The sequence below is a fragment of the Panulirus ornatus genome, chromosome 2, assembly GCF_036320965.1.
Source record: "Panulirus ornatus isolate Po-2019 chromosome 2, ASM3632096v1, whole genome shotgun sequence".
NCBI lineage: Eukaryota > Metazoa > Arthropoda > Malacostraca > Decapoda > Palinuridae > Panulirus > Panulirus ornatus.
The window spans coordinates 97399637-97414072 of record NC_092225.1 but is presented as its reverse complement, the minus strand read 5'-3'; the positions used below and the strand labels follow the sequence as shown (position 1 = coordinate 97414072).

Genomic DNA, 14436 nt, shown 5'->3' with positions numbered 1-14436 from the left:
TTGTCATGGTTTTGCAACACCATGTTTAGTATGCTTGTTTGTGTGACTTCCAAACCCATATGAATACTGAATTGAATGCAAATTTTACTAACCACACCAGTATGTGTTTGCTTTTGTACATACATATAGGACATATGTATGCATTTGCCTGCAGAGAAAGCGAACATGATTAAATGACATTTATGGAAGTATACTGATACAGCATTTGTTTACACATTTTGTGTTTTCTCATTGTTTTCCAAACATACATTATGCTTATATATTATACTGGAATTATGCTGTAATTGTATTCTCACACAGTTCTACTGTTCCAGTCCAGTTCCATGTAGCTCACCTTTATGAACTACAGAACAAGCATAGGGCCGCTCGTGAAGCATATGAGAACCTGCTAAAAGAATCAGACCTTCCCAATCATCTGCGAGCAGATATACAGCGTCAGCTGGGATGGATGTACCATACAGTTGAAAGTTTGGGAGAAAAATCATATAGGGAACTCACCGCTGTCCAGTACCTTCAAAAATCAATTGAGGCAGACCCCAAAAGTGGGCAAAGCTTGTACCTGCTTGGTCGCTGTTATTCTGCCCTTGGAAAGGTGCATGATGCCTTTATTGCGTATAGAAACTCAGTCGACAAGTGTGAGGGTAATGCAGACACTTGGTGCTCAATAGGGTAAGTAACTTGTATTTGCTTATGCACATAGAGAATGGTCACCTTAAAGTGTGTGCTTTTTCTGATACTGGTATTGAAGTATATGAGAAGCAGATAAGTATTTAGGGCTTAATGATACCAGAGATGAAGTCAATAAAAGAATGTCCAAGTTTGGTGATACTGGCAGAGGAGTTGGTAGGTAAGAAAGAAAATCAAATATGATGAAGTGAAATGTGGTAAAGTTTGTGAAATGAATTAAATAACTAGACTGAGGTGGGTTGATTTAATAATTTGTGAGTGTTGTAAGAGTATATACATAGTATGTGTAAGGGAATAAAGAGGAGTTTTCAAACAATTTTATGTTTTTAGGGGAGAAAGAAAGAGAAAGTATTTAGAGTGAAAAGGTAATTGGAAGTGTGGTAATTGGTTGATAAGAGTGAATTAGAAAGACAGAAATAGCTTAGTATAGGATTCAGAAGAATGTATGGTGTGGCCAAGTATCATTGACCAGATTTTTGCAATGTCAAGGTTTATTGGAAAAGAATTGTAAAGAGATTGAGAATGTACTCATCTTTGAGTTAAAATTGTATACTAATGAATAGCCTAATACTATTGGAGTGTTTCAAGATTTTCTGACTGCATTTTCATGAATTATTGTTTTATTGTTGTTGATATTATTATTGATAGTATTGTCTTTATTATTGTACAGTTGTTTGGTGATGAAATAGCACTGGTAGGAGATACGAGTGAGAAACTGTAGGTAATAGTGTCTGAGTATGGTAGAATTTGTTAAAGGAGAAAGCTAAGAGTAATTGTGAATGAAAAGTGAAAAGAGTGAGTTTGAATGATGAAGACTTAGAGAAAGTGGAGCATTGAGACTCCTAGAAGTGGATCTGGCTGCGAATTCGCCTTGGCAGCTGAAGTAGGCCGTAGGTCGGTTGAGGGGGGGCACATGTCTTTGGTACTTTGTGGAATGTACAGAAAAAAAGTCACTGTCTTGAAGGGCAAAGATGTGTATGTTTGTCAGTATATATTGTCAGTATATTAGTCTTCATACTAAATGTATGTGAGAAGTGGGCCTTAGACAGAAATGTAAAGGATAAGGTGAATCTGTTGGAAATGAAATGTTTGAAGACAGAATGTGGTGTGAAGAGCATTGATCATATCAGATATGAAAGGGAAAATAGAGAGGTGTGTAGTTAGAGGATTATTTTCAAGAGTCCTGAAATAGTTTGAACATATGGAAAGGATGAGTGAGAAAACGATAACTAAGAGGATATACATGTAAGTAGTGGAAGGAACAAGAAAAAGGGGGAAACCAAGAAGGATGTGGAAGGATATAGTAACATGCTTTGAGGGCTCAAGGCCTGAACATGCAGGAGGGGATGAGGCTTGCAAGGGATAGAGTGAATTGGAGTAATGATGTTTACAGGTGGGGAAACTTTGCTGACAGTGAGCTGAATGAGGATAAGTGAAGTGATCAAAGGAGACCACTAAAAGGTCTGTGGGGCTTAGTTGTCGATAGGGGGCTCTGGTTTTGGTGCATTATGCATGACAGCTAGATTTAATGTGAGAAAATGAGGCTATTTCTGTTGTCTATTTCTAGTGCTTCCTTACTTACACGGGAAATGCCCTATGTGTTTGAAAAAATTATTCCACTCCCTAAACAACTTACAGGCTTGTTTATAATTGCAATTCTTTCATTCTTTGACAGAGTGCTATATCAACAACAAAATCAGCCAATTGATGCACTACAAGCTTACATCTGTGCAGTACAATACGACAAAGGGCATACTGCAGCTTGGACTAATCTAGGCATACTTTATGAGACATGTAATCAGCCACGTGATGCTCTTGCTTGTTACATGAATGCAACACATAGTAGCAACAAACCTGTAAACCCAAACCTTGCACCACGCATAAAGTTTCTACAGCAGCAACTGGCGAATGCTCCCATGCCCAGTGCAATAAATAAGCCTCGGCAGCTGCTGAGCATTGAGGAGGCCTGGAACCTACCTGTTACAACAGACATGTCCAGCAGGCAACAACAGGGCCAGAACCAGCAGGTTGCTGGTCAGCAAAGACCACTAGCAACTGGGGCTAGTAATTTCCAGAAATATGGGCAGCAGTTTGGACCTGCTGGGTCCACAGGTCCTCCACCACCTTACCCAACCCCTGGTAATGATGCTAAGCGGTTCAAACCTGATTTAGCTGGAGATCAGCAGCGGCCACATTTCTACCTCAATCAGCAACAAATGCAAATGTTGCACTATCAACAGCAGAATCAAGGAAGTTTAACTCCACAACAGCAGCAGCAACTCCAGCAGCTTCAACAAAACTATCGTCTCATGCAGCAGCATCAGATGAAGATGCACCAACAACAGCAGCTACAACAGCAGCAGCAGCAACAAGCAGGAGTACAAGGCCCACAAGTATCTCCAAGCTTAGGCCAGCCTCCTAGTTTTGTTCAGGGCGCGCAGATGGCTCGTCCAGGGCAACCAACTGGTGTACCTAGCTTTAACCAACCAGCAACAAATGGGGTAAACAGAGGTTATGTTACCCAGAGACCTCAAACACCAACCACCAGTTACAACCAGACCAACCAGGCATACTCACAGCCTTCTTCAACTGGTGGGTATATTACCCAAACTCAGTCATACACCAATGGAGGAGTACCAGCAACTTCCGCTAGTTATGGTTTTAATAATGGCTACAATAATAGTAATTTAAATGAGGCATTACCAAAAGACCTAAGTGGCATAACTCCAGAGACTACAGTCAGTGATCAAGAACTCCAGGAACTTAAAGAACTCATTAGCCAAAAAGAATTCACAACATCACTTGCAGAAGATTTACTAAATCGATTAGCTCAAGGAGAGGATGTTATTGATGAGTTGGCAAAGGCTAGTGATGTTGGTCCAGAAGTGGTCTTGCCCAATACCCACTTCTCCACCACTGCCACCTCTCCATCTACAACATCTGCCCCAACCACAGCATCTGCTGCTTCTACTACGTTACAGTCAGGGGTTACGTATATCAAGCAAGAAGTGCCTGAAAATAAGTTAACTCATAATCTTTTGCCTGATACGAAACCTCGTTTGAGCAACATCAGGCTCTGTGATATTAAAGTTGAGCCAACAGCAGAACCTGTATTCTCAATCGCAATGAATAGTGGAGAAATCATTGCAGGCTGCAAGAGTCGAGGAGAGAGCGCACGTAACACTAGTATGATTTCTGATAAGCAGCTACCCCCAGCACCTCCTGAGCCTCCCAAAGTAAAACTGAATAAGGAACAGCTATTACCCAACACACCATCAGTACTTTTAGACAACAAAAAACTAGCTTTTTCACCACAGTTACAGGAATTCTGTTTACAGCATCCTATAGCTGTAGTGCGAGGATTAGCTTCAGCTCTTAAATTAGATTTAGGTCTTTTTTCTACAAAGACTTTAGTAGAAGCAAACCCAGAACATACTGTAGAAGTTCGAACTCAGTTAAAACAAGATGCAGATGAAAATATTGACTCAGCAACTGAAGTTAAAATTTGGCCCTGTGCCAGTCACCGTTCCCATACTACAATTGCTAAGTATGCCCAGTATCAGGCATCAAGTTTTCAGGAGAGCTTGAAGGAAGAACAAGACCGCATTGCAGCAGGTGCACCAAAGACTGATGACAGTAAAAAGAAAAAAGCCCAGAAAATGATTAAGTTTGGTACAAATGTAGACCTATCTGATGAAAAGAAATGGCGTGCACAGCTACAAGAATTAATGAAGTTGCCAGCATTTGCACGGGTTGTGTCTGCAGGGAACATGCTGTCTCATGTTGGGCATCCCATCCTTGGCATGAACACTGTACAACTGTACATGAAGGTAAGTTTGGACAGATTCATAACATTTTAGAACATCATCATATATGGAAAAAATGTTTTACCAGATCTGCTGTGTATTTTGGCTTATGCTTTTGCAGCTAAATGGGAATTAAGTACTCTTGGATGTGAGAGTAATGTATAACTCTTCATTTACAGGTCCCTGGTTCAAGAACACCAGGCCATCAAGAAAATAATAATTTTTGCTCTATCAATATCAATATTGGGCCAGGAGACTGCGAGTGGTTTGGTGTTCCTGATGCTTATTGGGGCGTTATTGCCAACCTCTGTGAAAAGTAAGTTTCAAATCAATCCTTGTAATGTGTCAATCTTAATTTCCAGGTCCCTGGTTCAAGAACACCAGGTCATCAAGAAAATAATAATTTTTGCGCTATCAATATCAATATTGGACCAGGAGATTGCGTGTGGTATGGCGTTCCAGATGCCTATTGGGGTGTTATTGTCAGCCTCTGTGAGAAGTAAGTCAGTAATAAAGACTTGTAGGTCTTACTATGTTAAGAGAAAAAATTATGAAATAATGGTATTATCATGTACTGATAAAAGACAAATTTCTGAAGTTTCTTCTGAACACTGCATGGCTATTCATATTGTACATACCCTCCTTGTTTTCCATATGCTTTGGCATTTGGCAGTTATTTTCTCTCTCTCTCTCTCTACCTCTCTCTCTCTCTCTCTCTCATTTTAGGGTAAGTGTCTTTCCCCTCTGCCTTTCATCTTCTTTTCTTCCTCCCCTTCCTCACTGAAACTGATACCTTCTTATAATCATCCCTTATTCACATTATTTTCCTCTTCTTTATCTCCAGTTCCTCTGTAACATCATCATCCTATTTTCTGCTTTCATCTTGATGCAGAAGGTTTTGTTTCTTAACTTCCACCATACTTTTTTTCCCCATACTTGGTTGCCATTTCCCACATAGCAGGGTAGTGCCAGGAACAGACGAAGAATGACCTTATTTTCTTTCATGCCTAATGCACTGAGACCAGAGCACCTTATCCAGAGCCAGGCCCCATGGACCTTTCCATGGTTTTCCCTGAACACTTCATATGCCCTGGTTCAGCCCATTGACAATACATTGCCCTCTATATACAACATTTCTCCAATTTTCTCTGTTCCTTGCAAGCCTCACAACCCCCTCCATTTTCAGCCCCCAGTCACTCAATGCACCTTTCACACCATCCTTCCATCTTATCCTCAGTCTTCCCCTTCTTTTCTCTCCACTTCTGATGTAAATACACTTTTAGTCAGCCTTTCTCTACTCACCCTCTCCATATGTTCCAAACATTTCAACCCCTTCATTTCTGTCACCCACACTCTTCCCTCTGCTGGACCTATCTCTTACCCAGTTATTTCTTTTTCAGTCAACCACATGCTGGCTTCAAGCATTTTATTTTCAATACATTAACCCCCCCTTCTCTCTCTCTCTCTCTCTCTCTCTCTCTCTCTCTCTCTCTTGCTAGTAGCTTTCCTTCCCTACTATATATTCTTTACTCCTCCCACAAAGCATATCTATGAGGTTCATCATATGCTTTCTTCAGATCCAGAAGTGCCATGTAAGTCTTCTCTCTCTCTCTCAGTACTTCCAACAGATTCTTCAGAACAAACACTAATTACCACATCCTCTACCATTCCTAAAGCCACGGTGTTGTGTTCTTCCCCAGTTTAATGCTTTGCATGCCACCACCCTCCCAATCACCACTCTCCTGTAAAATTTACTAAGTATTCTCAACAAACTTTACGTACCTCTGTAATTCGAACAGTTTTGTCCCCCATGCTTTTATATAATGGCACCGTACAGGCGTTCTGCCAATCCTCAGGCACTTCACCATGAGCCAGACATGCACTGAAAATCCTAACTAAACAGTCAACAATATTGTCACCTTAGAAATTCATCTGCAGTCTCAACCACACCAGCCACTTTGCTATATGTCAGCTTATGCAGAGCGTTCACCACCTCTTTATACCAAACAACTTGACATTACTCTTGCTTTGCATACCCCCTCATCCCAAATATGCCATGTCTGTCATCTTCCTATCTAAGCCATTTGAAAGTCCTTCAAATTACTCATTCCATCCCATTATAACCTCATCCTGGATTTTCTAGCCCTCTTACCCTGAAGTTTCCTTTACTCCATCCTTTCTATTCCTCCTCTGTCTTCACCTCTCTTGTTTTTCCTTCTTTACATATACATAGTAAACTGTAGTATAATTATATGATGATAGTGTGAAATAATATGATAATGGTGTGAAATATTTTCTCAGTACACACACACACTAACCAAGAATTGTGGTATTTTCTTGAATATTTGTATGAGAACACTTTAAAAAAGTTTCTTTTGAAAGTAGGTGATAACATATGTCAGTGACATAGACACATTGATAATATAACATGGAAAATTTGTAAATTTCATCTCCAGGGGAAGTTTGGGTAAAGTTTTTTTTAGGTTTTGTTTAATTTTGTTTGTTTTGCAGTATTTAACCTCACATATTCTCGTACCCTCCTACAAATTGTTAATTTTTATTGGATTGGAAAAGTTCACAAAAGTTTATTTTGAGAACTGTGCTAAGTGTACTCTGTGAAAAACTTCAGCATATTTTTTTTTTTTTTTTTTTTTTTTCATTCATGCTGTTCACAGCTTTCTTTGTTATCAAAGGAACACCAGGAACAGAAGAAAAGGCCTCATTTGCTCACATCCCTTCTCTTCTTGGCATGTGTAATGCACTGAAACCCAAGTCCCTTACCCACAGCCAAGGCCCACAGACTTTTCCATGGTTTTCCTTTGCTGCTTCATATGCCCTGGTTCAGCTCCCTTTATACCACATCACTCCAGTTTGCTGTATCCCATGCATGCCTTTCACCCTTTTGCATGTTCAGGCTACAAGCACTCAAAATGTTTCTCATTCCATCCTTCCATCTCCAGTTTGGTCTCCCCATCCTTGTCCCCTCAACTTCTGACACATATATCCATTTTGTCAACTTCTTACTCATTCTCTCTTATGTCCAAACCATTTCAGCATATCCTTTTCTGCTCTCTCAGCCATACTCTCCTTATTACTGTGCCTCTCTCTTACTTTTACCCTATCATTTATGTAATCAACCCTCCTCACACCACGTTTTGTCCAGACATTTCATTGCCAACACTTAAACCCTCCTTACATTCTCATCTGTAGCCTATGACTTGCATCCATACAACATTGTTAGGACTACTATACCTTCGAGTATACCAATTTTCACCCTCCCAGAGAGTGATCTCTTGCACACATTCCTCAATGTTCCCTTAACCTTTGCCTTCTCATCCATATTTCCATGGTTCCATTTGCTGCCATATCTACTCCCAGTTATTTAAAACACCTCACTTCCTCCAACACAACCTGTCTATCTTCACTACTTGACCTGATAACCTTGCTTTTTTATACATTTACTCTCAATATCCTCCTCTCACACATGCTGATAAATTCAGTCTCCAATTTCCACAATTTCTTGCTCGATATCATCAGTGCGGCCGCTCTTTGTCTGTATCTGGCGCTACCTTGGTAACACAGGAAACGACAAATATGGAAGAAAGAATGGAACCATGGAAGTGGAAGTGAGTCATAGGGTGGGGAGTGGGCAAAGGTTCTGAGAGTGCTTCAGAATGTGTGGAATTAGAGAACGTTATCTGGAAGGATAAGAACGAGTATGTTTGAAGGAATATTAGTCCCAATCATATTCCCTGCATGTCGTAAAAGGCAACTAAAAAGGGAGGGAGTGGGGGGCTGAATCCTGCCCTCCCGTTTTTTTAATTTTCCAAATGGAACAGAGAAGGGGGCCAAGTGAGTATATTCCTTTTAAGGCTCAGTCCTCTATTCTTAACGCTACCTCGCTAATGCGAGAAATGGCAGTAATGCATGAAAAAAAGATATTATATGAATGTGACACATAGGCTATAGATAAGGCTGTGCAAAGAAGGGTGGATGTGTTGCAAATGTAATGTGTGAGGACATTATGTGGTGTGAGGTGGTTTGATAAGTAAGTAATGAATGGGAAAGAGAGATGTGTGGTAATAAAAAGAGTACAGTTGAGAGGGCAGAAGTAGGTATACTGAAATGGTGTGGAAGTAGTGTGAGAATGAATGAGGAAAGGTTGACATAGAGGCTATATGTGTGAGAAGTGAAGGGAACAAGGAAGGTATGGGGACCAAATTGGAGATGGAGGATTGAGTGAAAATGACCATGAGTGATTGGGGCTTAAATATGCAGGAGGGTGAAAGGCGTGCATGGGATGGACTGAATTAGAATTATATGGTACACTGGGGATGATGTGCTGTCAATGGCCTGAACTAGGGCATGTGAAGCATCAGGAGTAAACTATTGAAAGGTTTGTGGGGCTTAGTTGTTCTGTTCCTGCTGCTTCCTTGTCAACACAGGAAACAGCAATCAAGTAAGAAAAAAAAAATATATCTATATCTATCCCTGGGGATAGGGGAGAAAGAATACGTCACACGTATTCCCTGCGTGTCGTAGAAGGCGACTAAAAGGGGAGGGAGCGGGGGGGCTGGAAATCCTCCCCTCTCGTTTTTTTTTTAATTTTCCAAAAGAAGGAACAGAGAAGGGGGCCAGGTGAGGATATTCCCTCAAAGGCCCAGTCCTCTTCTTAATGCTACCTCGCTAACTCGGGAAATGGCGAATAGTTTAAAAGAAAAAGAAAGAAAGATGCAAGAGGTGAAAAAGAAGGCAAATGAGAGTTGGGGTGAAAGAGTATCATTAAATTTTAGGGAGAATAAAAAGATGTTTTGGAAGGAGGTAAATAAAGTGCATAAGACAAGGGAACAAATGGGAACTTCAGTGAAGGGGGCTAACGGGAAGGTGATAATAAGTAGTGGTGATGAGGAGATGGAGTGAGTACTTTGAAGGTTTGTTGAATGTGTTTGATGAGAGAGTGGCAGATATCAGGTGTTTTGGTCGGTCGAGGTGGTGTGCAAAGTGAGAGGGTTAGGGAGAATGATTTGGTAAAGAGAGAAGTAGTAAAAGCTCTGTGGAAGACAAAAGTCGGCAAGGCAGCAGGTTTGGATGGTATTGCAGTGGAATTTATTAAAAAAGGGGGTGACTGTATTGTTGACTGGTTGGTAAGGTTATTCAGTGTATGTATGACTCATGGTGAGGTGCCTGAGGATTCGCGGAATGCTTGCATAGTACCATTGTACAAAGGCAAAGGGGATAAAAGTGAGTGCTCAAATTACAGAGGTATAAGTTTGTTGAGTATTCCTGGGAAATTATATGGGAGGGTATTGATTGAGAGGGCGGAAGCATGTACAGAGCATCAGACTGGGGAAGAGCAGTGTGGTTTCAGAAGTGGTACAGGATGTGTGGATCAGGTGTTTGCTTGCTTTGAAGAATGTATGTGAGAAATACTTAGAAAAGCAAATGGATTTGTATGTAGCATTTATGGATCTGGAGTAGGCATATGATAGAGTTGATAGAGATGCTCTATGGAAGGTATTAAGAATATATGGTGTGGGGGGCAAGTTGTTAGAAGCAGTGAAAAGTTTTTATCGCGGATGTAAGGCATGTGTATGTGTAGGAAGAGAGGAAAGTGATTGGTTCTCAGTGAATGTTGGTTTGCAGCAGGGGTGTGTGATGTCTCCATGGTTGTTTAATTTGTTTATGATTGGGGTTGTTAGGGAGGTGAATGCAAGAGTTTTGGAAAGAGGGGCAAGTATGAAGTCTGTTGTGGATGAAAGAGCTTGGGAAGTGAGTCAGTTGTTGTTTGCTGATGATACAGCACTGGTGGCTGATTCATGTGAGAAACTGCAGAAGCTGGTGACTGAGTTTGGTAAAGTGTGTTAAAGAAGAAAGCTGAGAGTAAATGTGAATAAGAGCAAGATTATTAGGTACAGTGGGTTAAGGGTCACGTCAACTGGGAGGTAAGTTTGAATGGAGAAAACTGGAGGAAGTGAAGTGTTTTAGATATCTGGAAGTGGATTTGGCAGTGGATGGAACCATGGAAGCGGAAGTGAATCATAGGGTGGGGGAGGGGGCGAAAGTTCTGGGAGCGTCAAAGAATGTGTGGAAGTCGAGAACATTATCTCGGAAAGCAAAAATGGGTATGTTTGAAGGAATAGTGGTTCCAGCAATGTTATATGGTTGCGAGGCGTGGGCTCTGGATAGAGTTGTGCAGAGGAGGATGCATGTGCTGGAAATGAGATGTTTGAGAACAATATGTGGTGTGAGGTGGTTTGATCGAGTAAGTAATGTAAGGGTAAGAGAGATTTGTAGTAATAAAAAGAGTGTGGTTGAGAGAGCAGAAGAGGGTGTTCTGAAATGGTATGGTCACATGGAGAGAATGAGCGAGGAAAGATTGACAAAGAGGATATATGTGTCAGAGGTGGAGGGAATGAGGAGAAGTGGGAGACCAAATTGGAGGTGGAAAGATGGAGTGGAAAAGATTTTGAGTGATCAGGGCCTGAACATGCAGGAGGGTGAAAGGCGTGCAAGGAATAGAGTGAATTGGAACAATGTGGTATACCGGGGTCGACGTGCTGTCAGTGGATTGAACCAGGGCATGTGAAGCGTCTGGGGTAAACCATGGAAAGTTTTGTGGGGCCTGGATGTGGAAAGGGAGCTGTGGTTTTGGTGCATTATTATATGACAGCTAGAGACTGAGTGTGAACGAATGTGGCCTTTGTTGTCTTTTCCTAGCGCTACCTCGCGCACATGAGTGGGGAGGGGGTTTGTTATTTCATGTGTGGTGGGTTGGCGATGGGAATGAATAAAGGCAGACAGTATGAATTATGTACATGTGTATATATGTATATGTCTGTGTGTATATATATATATGTATACGTTGAGATGTATAGGTATGTATATATGCGTGTGTGGACGTGTATGTATATACATGTGTATGTGGGTGGGTTGGGCCATTCTTTCGTCTGTTTCCTTGCGCTACCTAACGCGGGAGACAGCGGCAAAGCAAAATACATACACATGTATATACATGTGTAACAGTGGCCAGAGGAGGTTCTTAGCAATGGGCCCACAATGTCAACTATAACTCGGTTAAACGGACCTTCAAATGGGGAACAGGAACTCGCCCGTCTCTACACTTCTGAATCGAGACCGTCTGAATAGGCTTTCCCAAAACTGAGCGACATCCCGTTGGACACATACACATACACATCCACACACGCACATATACATACCTATACATCTCAGTATATACTTATATATACACATGTACATTTTAGGAGGTAGATGAAATACAAAAGACAACAAATGGGAGCAATGGTGAAGGGGTAAAAGGGGAAGTGTTAACTAGTAGTGATGAAGTAAGGAGATGGAGTGAACATTTTGAAGGATTGTTAAATGTAGTGTGATGATAGAGAGGCAGAAATAGGGTGTTTTGGTGTGGGTGGTATGAAAGAGTGGATTGGGGAAGAGAGAAGAGGTAGTGAAAACCTTGCATAAGATGAAATGCAGCACAGCAGCTGGAGTGGATGGTGTTGTAATTAAATTTATCAAGATGGGGTTTACTTGTTGATTGGTTGGTAGGAATTTTCTAGATGTGTATGTATCATAGTGAGTTGCCTGAGAATTAGTGGAATGCATGTACATTGCCATTGTGTAAAGGCAAGGGGACGAAGGTGAATGTTCAAGCTACAGAAGTATAAGTTTGTTGAGTATAATTGGTAAGTTGTATGGGAGGGTACTGATTGTGAGGGTAAAGGCATGTACAGAACATTGTGAAGAAGCATTGTGGTTTCAAAAGTGGTAGAGGATGTGTGGATCAGGTATTTCCTTTAAAGAATGTGAGAAATACTTTGAAAAACAGATGGATTTGTTTGAGGCATTTTTGGATCTGGAGAATGCATTTGATAGGGTTGATAAGAGATGCTTTATGGAAGGTCTTAAGAATATATGGTGTGGTAGGAAAATTTCTAGAAGCAGTGAGAAATTTAAAATTAAGGGTGTAAGGCTTGTGTACAAGTAGGAAGAGAATAGAGTGAATGGTTTCAAGTGAAGGTTGGTCTGCAGCAAGGGGTATGTGATATCACAATGATTGTTCAGTTTGTTTATGGAAGGGGTGGTGAGCAAGGTAAATGAGAGAGTGTTGGATAGAGGGGCAAATAAGTAGTCTATGGGTGATTAGAGGGCCTGCTAAGTGAGTTATATGTTGTTTGCTGATGATACAGCTTTGATGGCAGATTCGAGGTGAGAAACTGAGTTTTTGACTGAGTTTGGAAGAGTATGTGAAAGCAGAAAATTGTGAAAGTGGCTCAGTGCCTCACCTCTGGCAATATTGTTTATCGTATGATTTTTGTTTTCACCTTTTGTCACATTAGCTAGGTATTGCCAAGAACAGACGAAGAAAGGTCACATCCAATCTCTAGCTGTCGATGTTTAATGCACCAAAACCTGAGATCCCTATTCATAACCAGGCCTCACAGACCTTTCCATGGTTTGCCTTAAATGCTTTACATCCCCTTGTTCAACGTCTATTGATAGCACGTCGACCCCAATATACCACATCATGACAATTCACTCTATCTCCTGCAAGCCTTTGCATCTCCAATTTGGTTTCTCCTTGTTCCATCCACTTCTGACTCATATATCCATTTTGTCATAGCGTGGCTGAGGGGGGCAAAGGTTCTAGGATCAGTGGAAAATGAGTGGCAAGAGAGAACGTTATCTGGGAGGGCAGAAATTGGCATCTCCGAAGGAATAGTAGTCTCAGCAATATTGTATGAGTGCAAGGAATGGGATGTAGATAAGGCTGTGCAGAGGAGGATAGATGCGCTGGAAATGAAATGTTTGAGGATAGTATGGGGTGGTTTGATTGAGTGAATAAAGAAAGGATTTGAGAGAGGGGTAGTAGTAAAAAGAGTGTGGTGAAGGGAGCTGAAGCGGGTGTGCTGAAATGGTTTGGACATATGGAAAGTGAATGAGTGAAAATGATCTACCTAATCAGGTATTTTTTTGACTTTCTTTGCATGAAAGGCTCAAGACCTGCATCTGCAAAGCACTGATAGGACTGCTGTGTTTTCAAACTTCTCATCTTTGCTTATGCAGACACTGACCTTTCTTTCCACTTGTCCCTTAATATAGTCAGGATCTCAATCCCCTTTTTTACCCTGTGATTCAGTTCAACCCTAATGGCGACATCTGCTGCCACATCCACTTTTAGGTTTCTGAACAACTTCATTTCCTCAGAGTCCCCTTTATTTAAACTTGAAGAAAATTACTCCTGTCTCATCCAGATACCTGCTTCCCTTGTTTACCTTATTTTTGTTCACATTTATTCTAAACTTTCTTATTATACACGCCTTCCCAAACTCTGTCACCTGCTTCTAGAACTTCTCTCAGGAGTCTAACACCAGAGCCTTATTGTGTGTAAGCAGCAGCTCATTCATTTCTGCATTATTATGGAGGGAACAGGCTTCAGAGATATAGGATGGGAATAGGTATAGAGAGAATGCTACTCAGGTATTTCCTGCTATCATAGAAAGGCTAAAAGGAATTTCCAGCCGGGGTCTGGAAATTTCCCTCTCTTCCCTCTCTTTCTAGAAGTAGGGACAGTAGTAAATCAGGGATTTTCCTTTAAAGATTCAGTTCCTGATGTTGTCTCACTAAGGCAGGAACAGAAAGCATGTTTGGAAAAAGGAATTGTCTTTAATATCTTAGTTTATTTTTCATACTTTACCATAATTTCCTGTGTTAGCGAGGTAGAATGTGTAAGTATAGGAGTGTTATCGAACCCTTCTTCCTCTTGGATATGCTACAGGTGAAAAGTCACCTTTGCTGAGTTTATAAGTACAGTCTCATCAAAAAACTTTTCATAATGGAATCCATCTTTTCCTTACTACTGATTGTAGTCCAGCAATGAAGCTGTGGGAGCCCCTGGAGAAGAGGGCCCAGGATTATAGATAAT

General features: G+C 41.0%; 1 protein-coding gene across 6 annotated transcripts in view; it reads left to right on the top strand.

The window, feature by feature from the left end:
• The window catches only part of Utx (Utx histone demethylase), a 563056-nt gene that overhangs the window by 530814 nt on the left and 17806 nt on the right, over nt 1-14436 (top strand). For 4 of the 6 annotated variants that reach the window (XM_071680560.1, XM_071680542.1, XM_071680566.1 and 1 more), the window contains 3 exons: nt 315-669; nt 2363-4517; nt 4673-4809. In XM_071680560.1, the coding sequence (XP_071536661.1) occupies nt 315-669; nt 2363-4517; nt 4673-4809 (2647 nt within the window). Of the gene's footprint in view, nt 1-314; nt 670-2362; nt 4518-4672; nt 4810-4855; nt 4993-14436 lie in introns of all 6 variants that reach the window. The other 2 variants (XM_071680551.1, XM_071680585.1) reach the window with 1 other exon arrangement.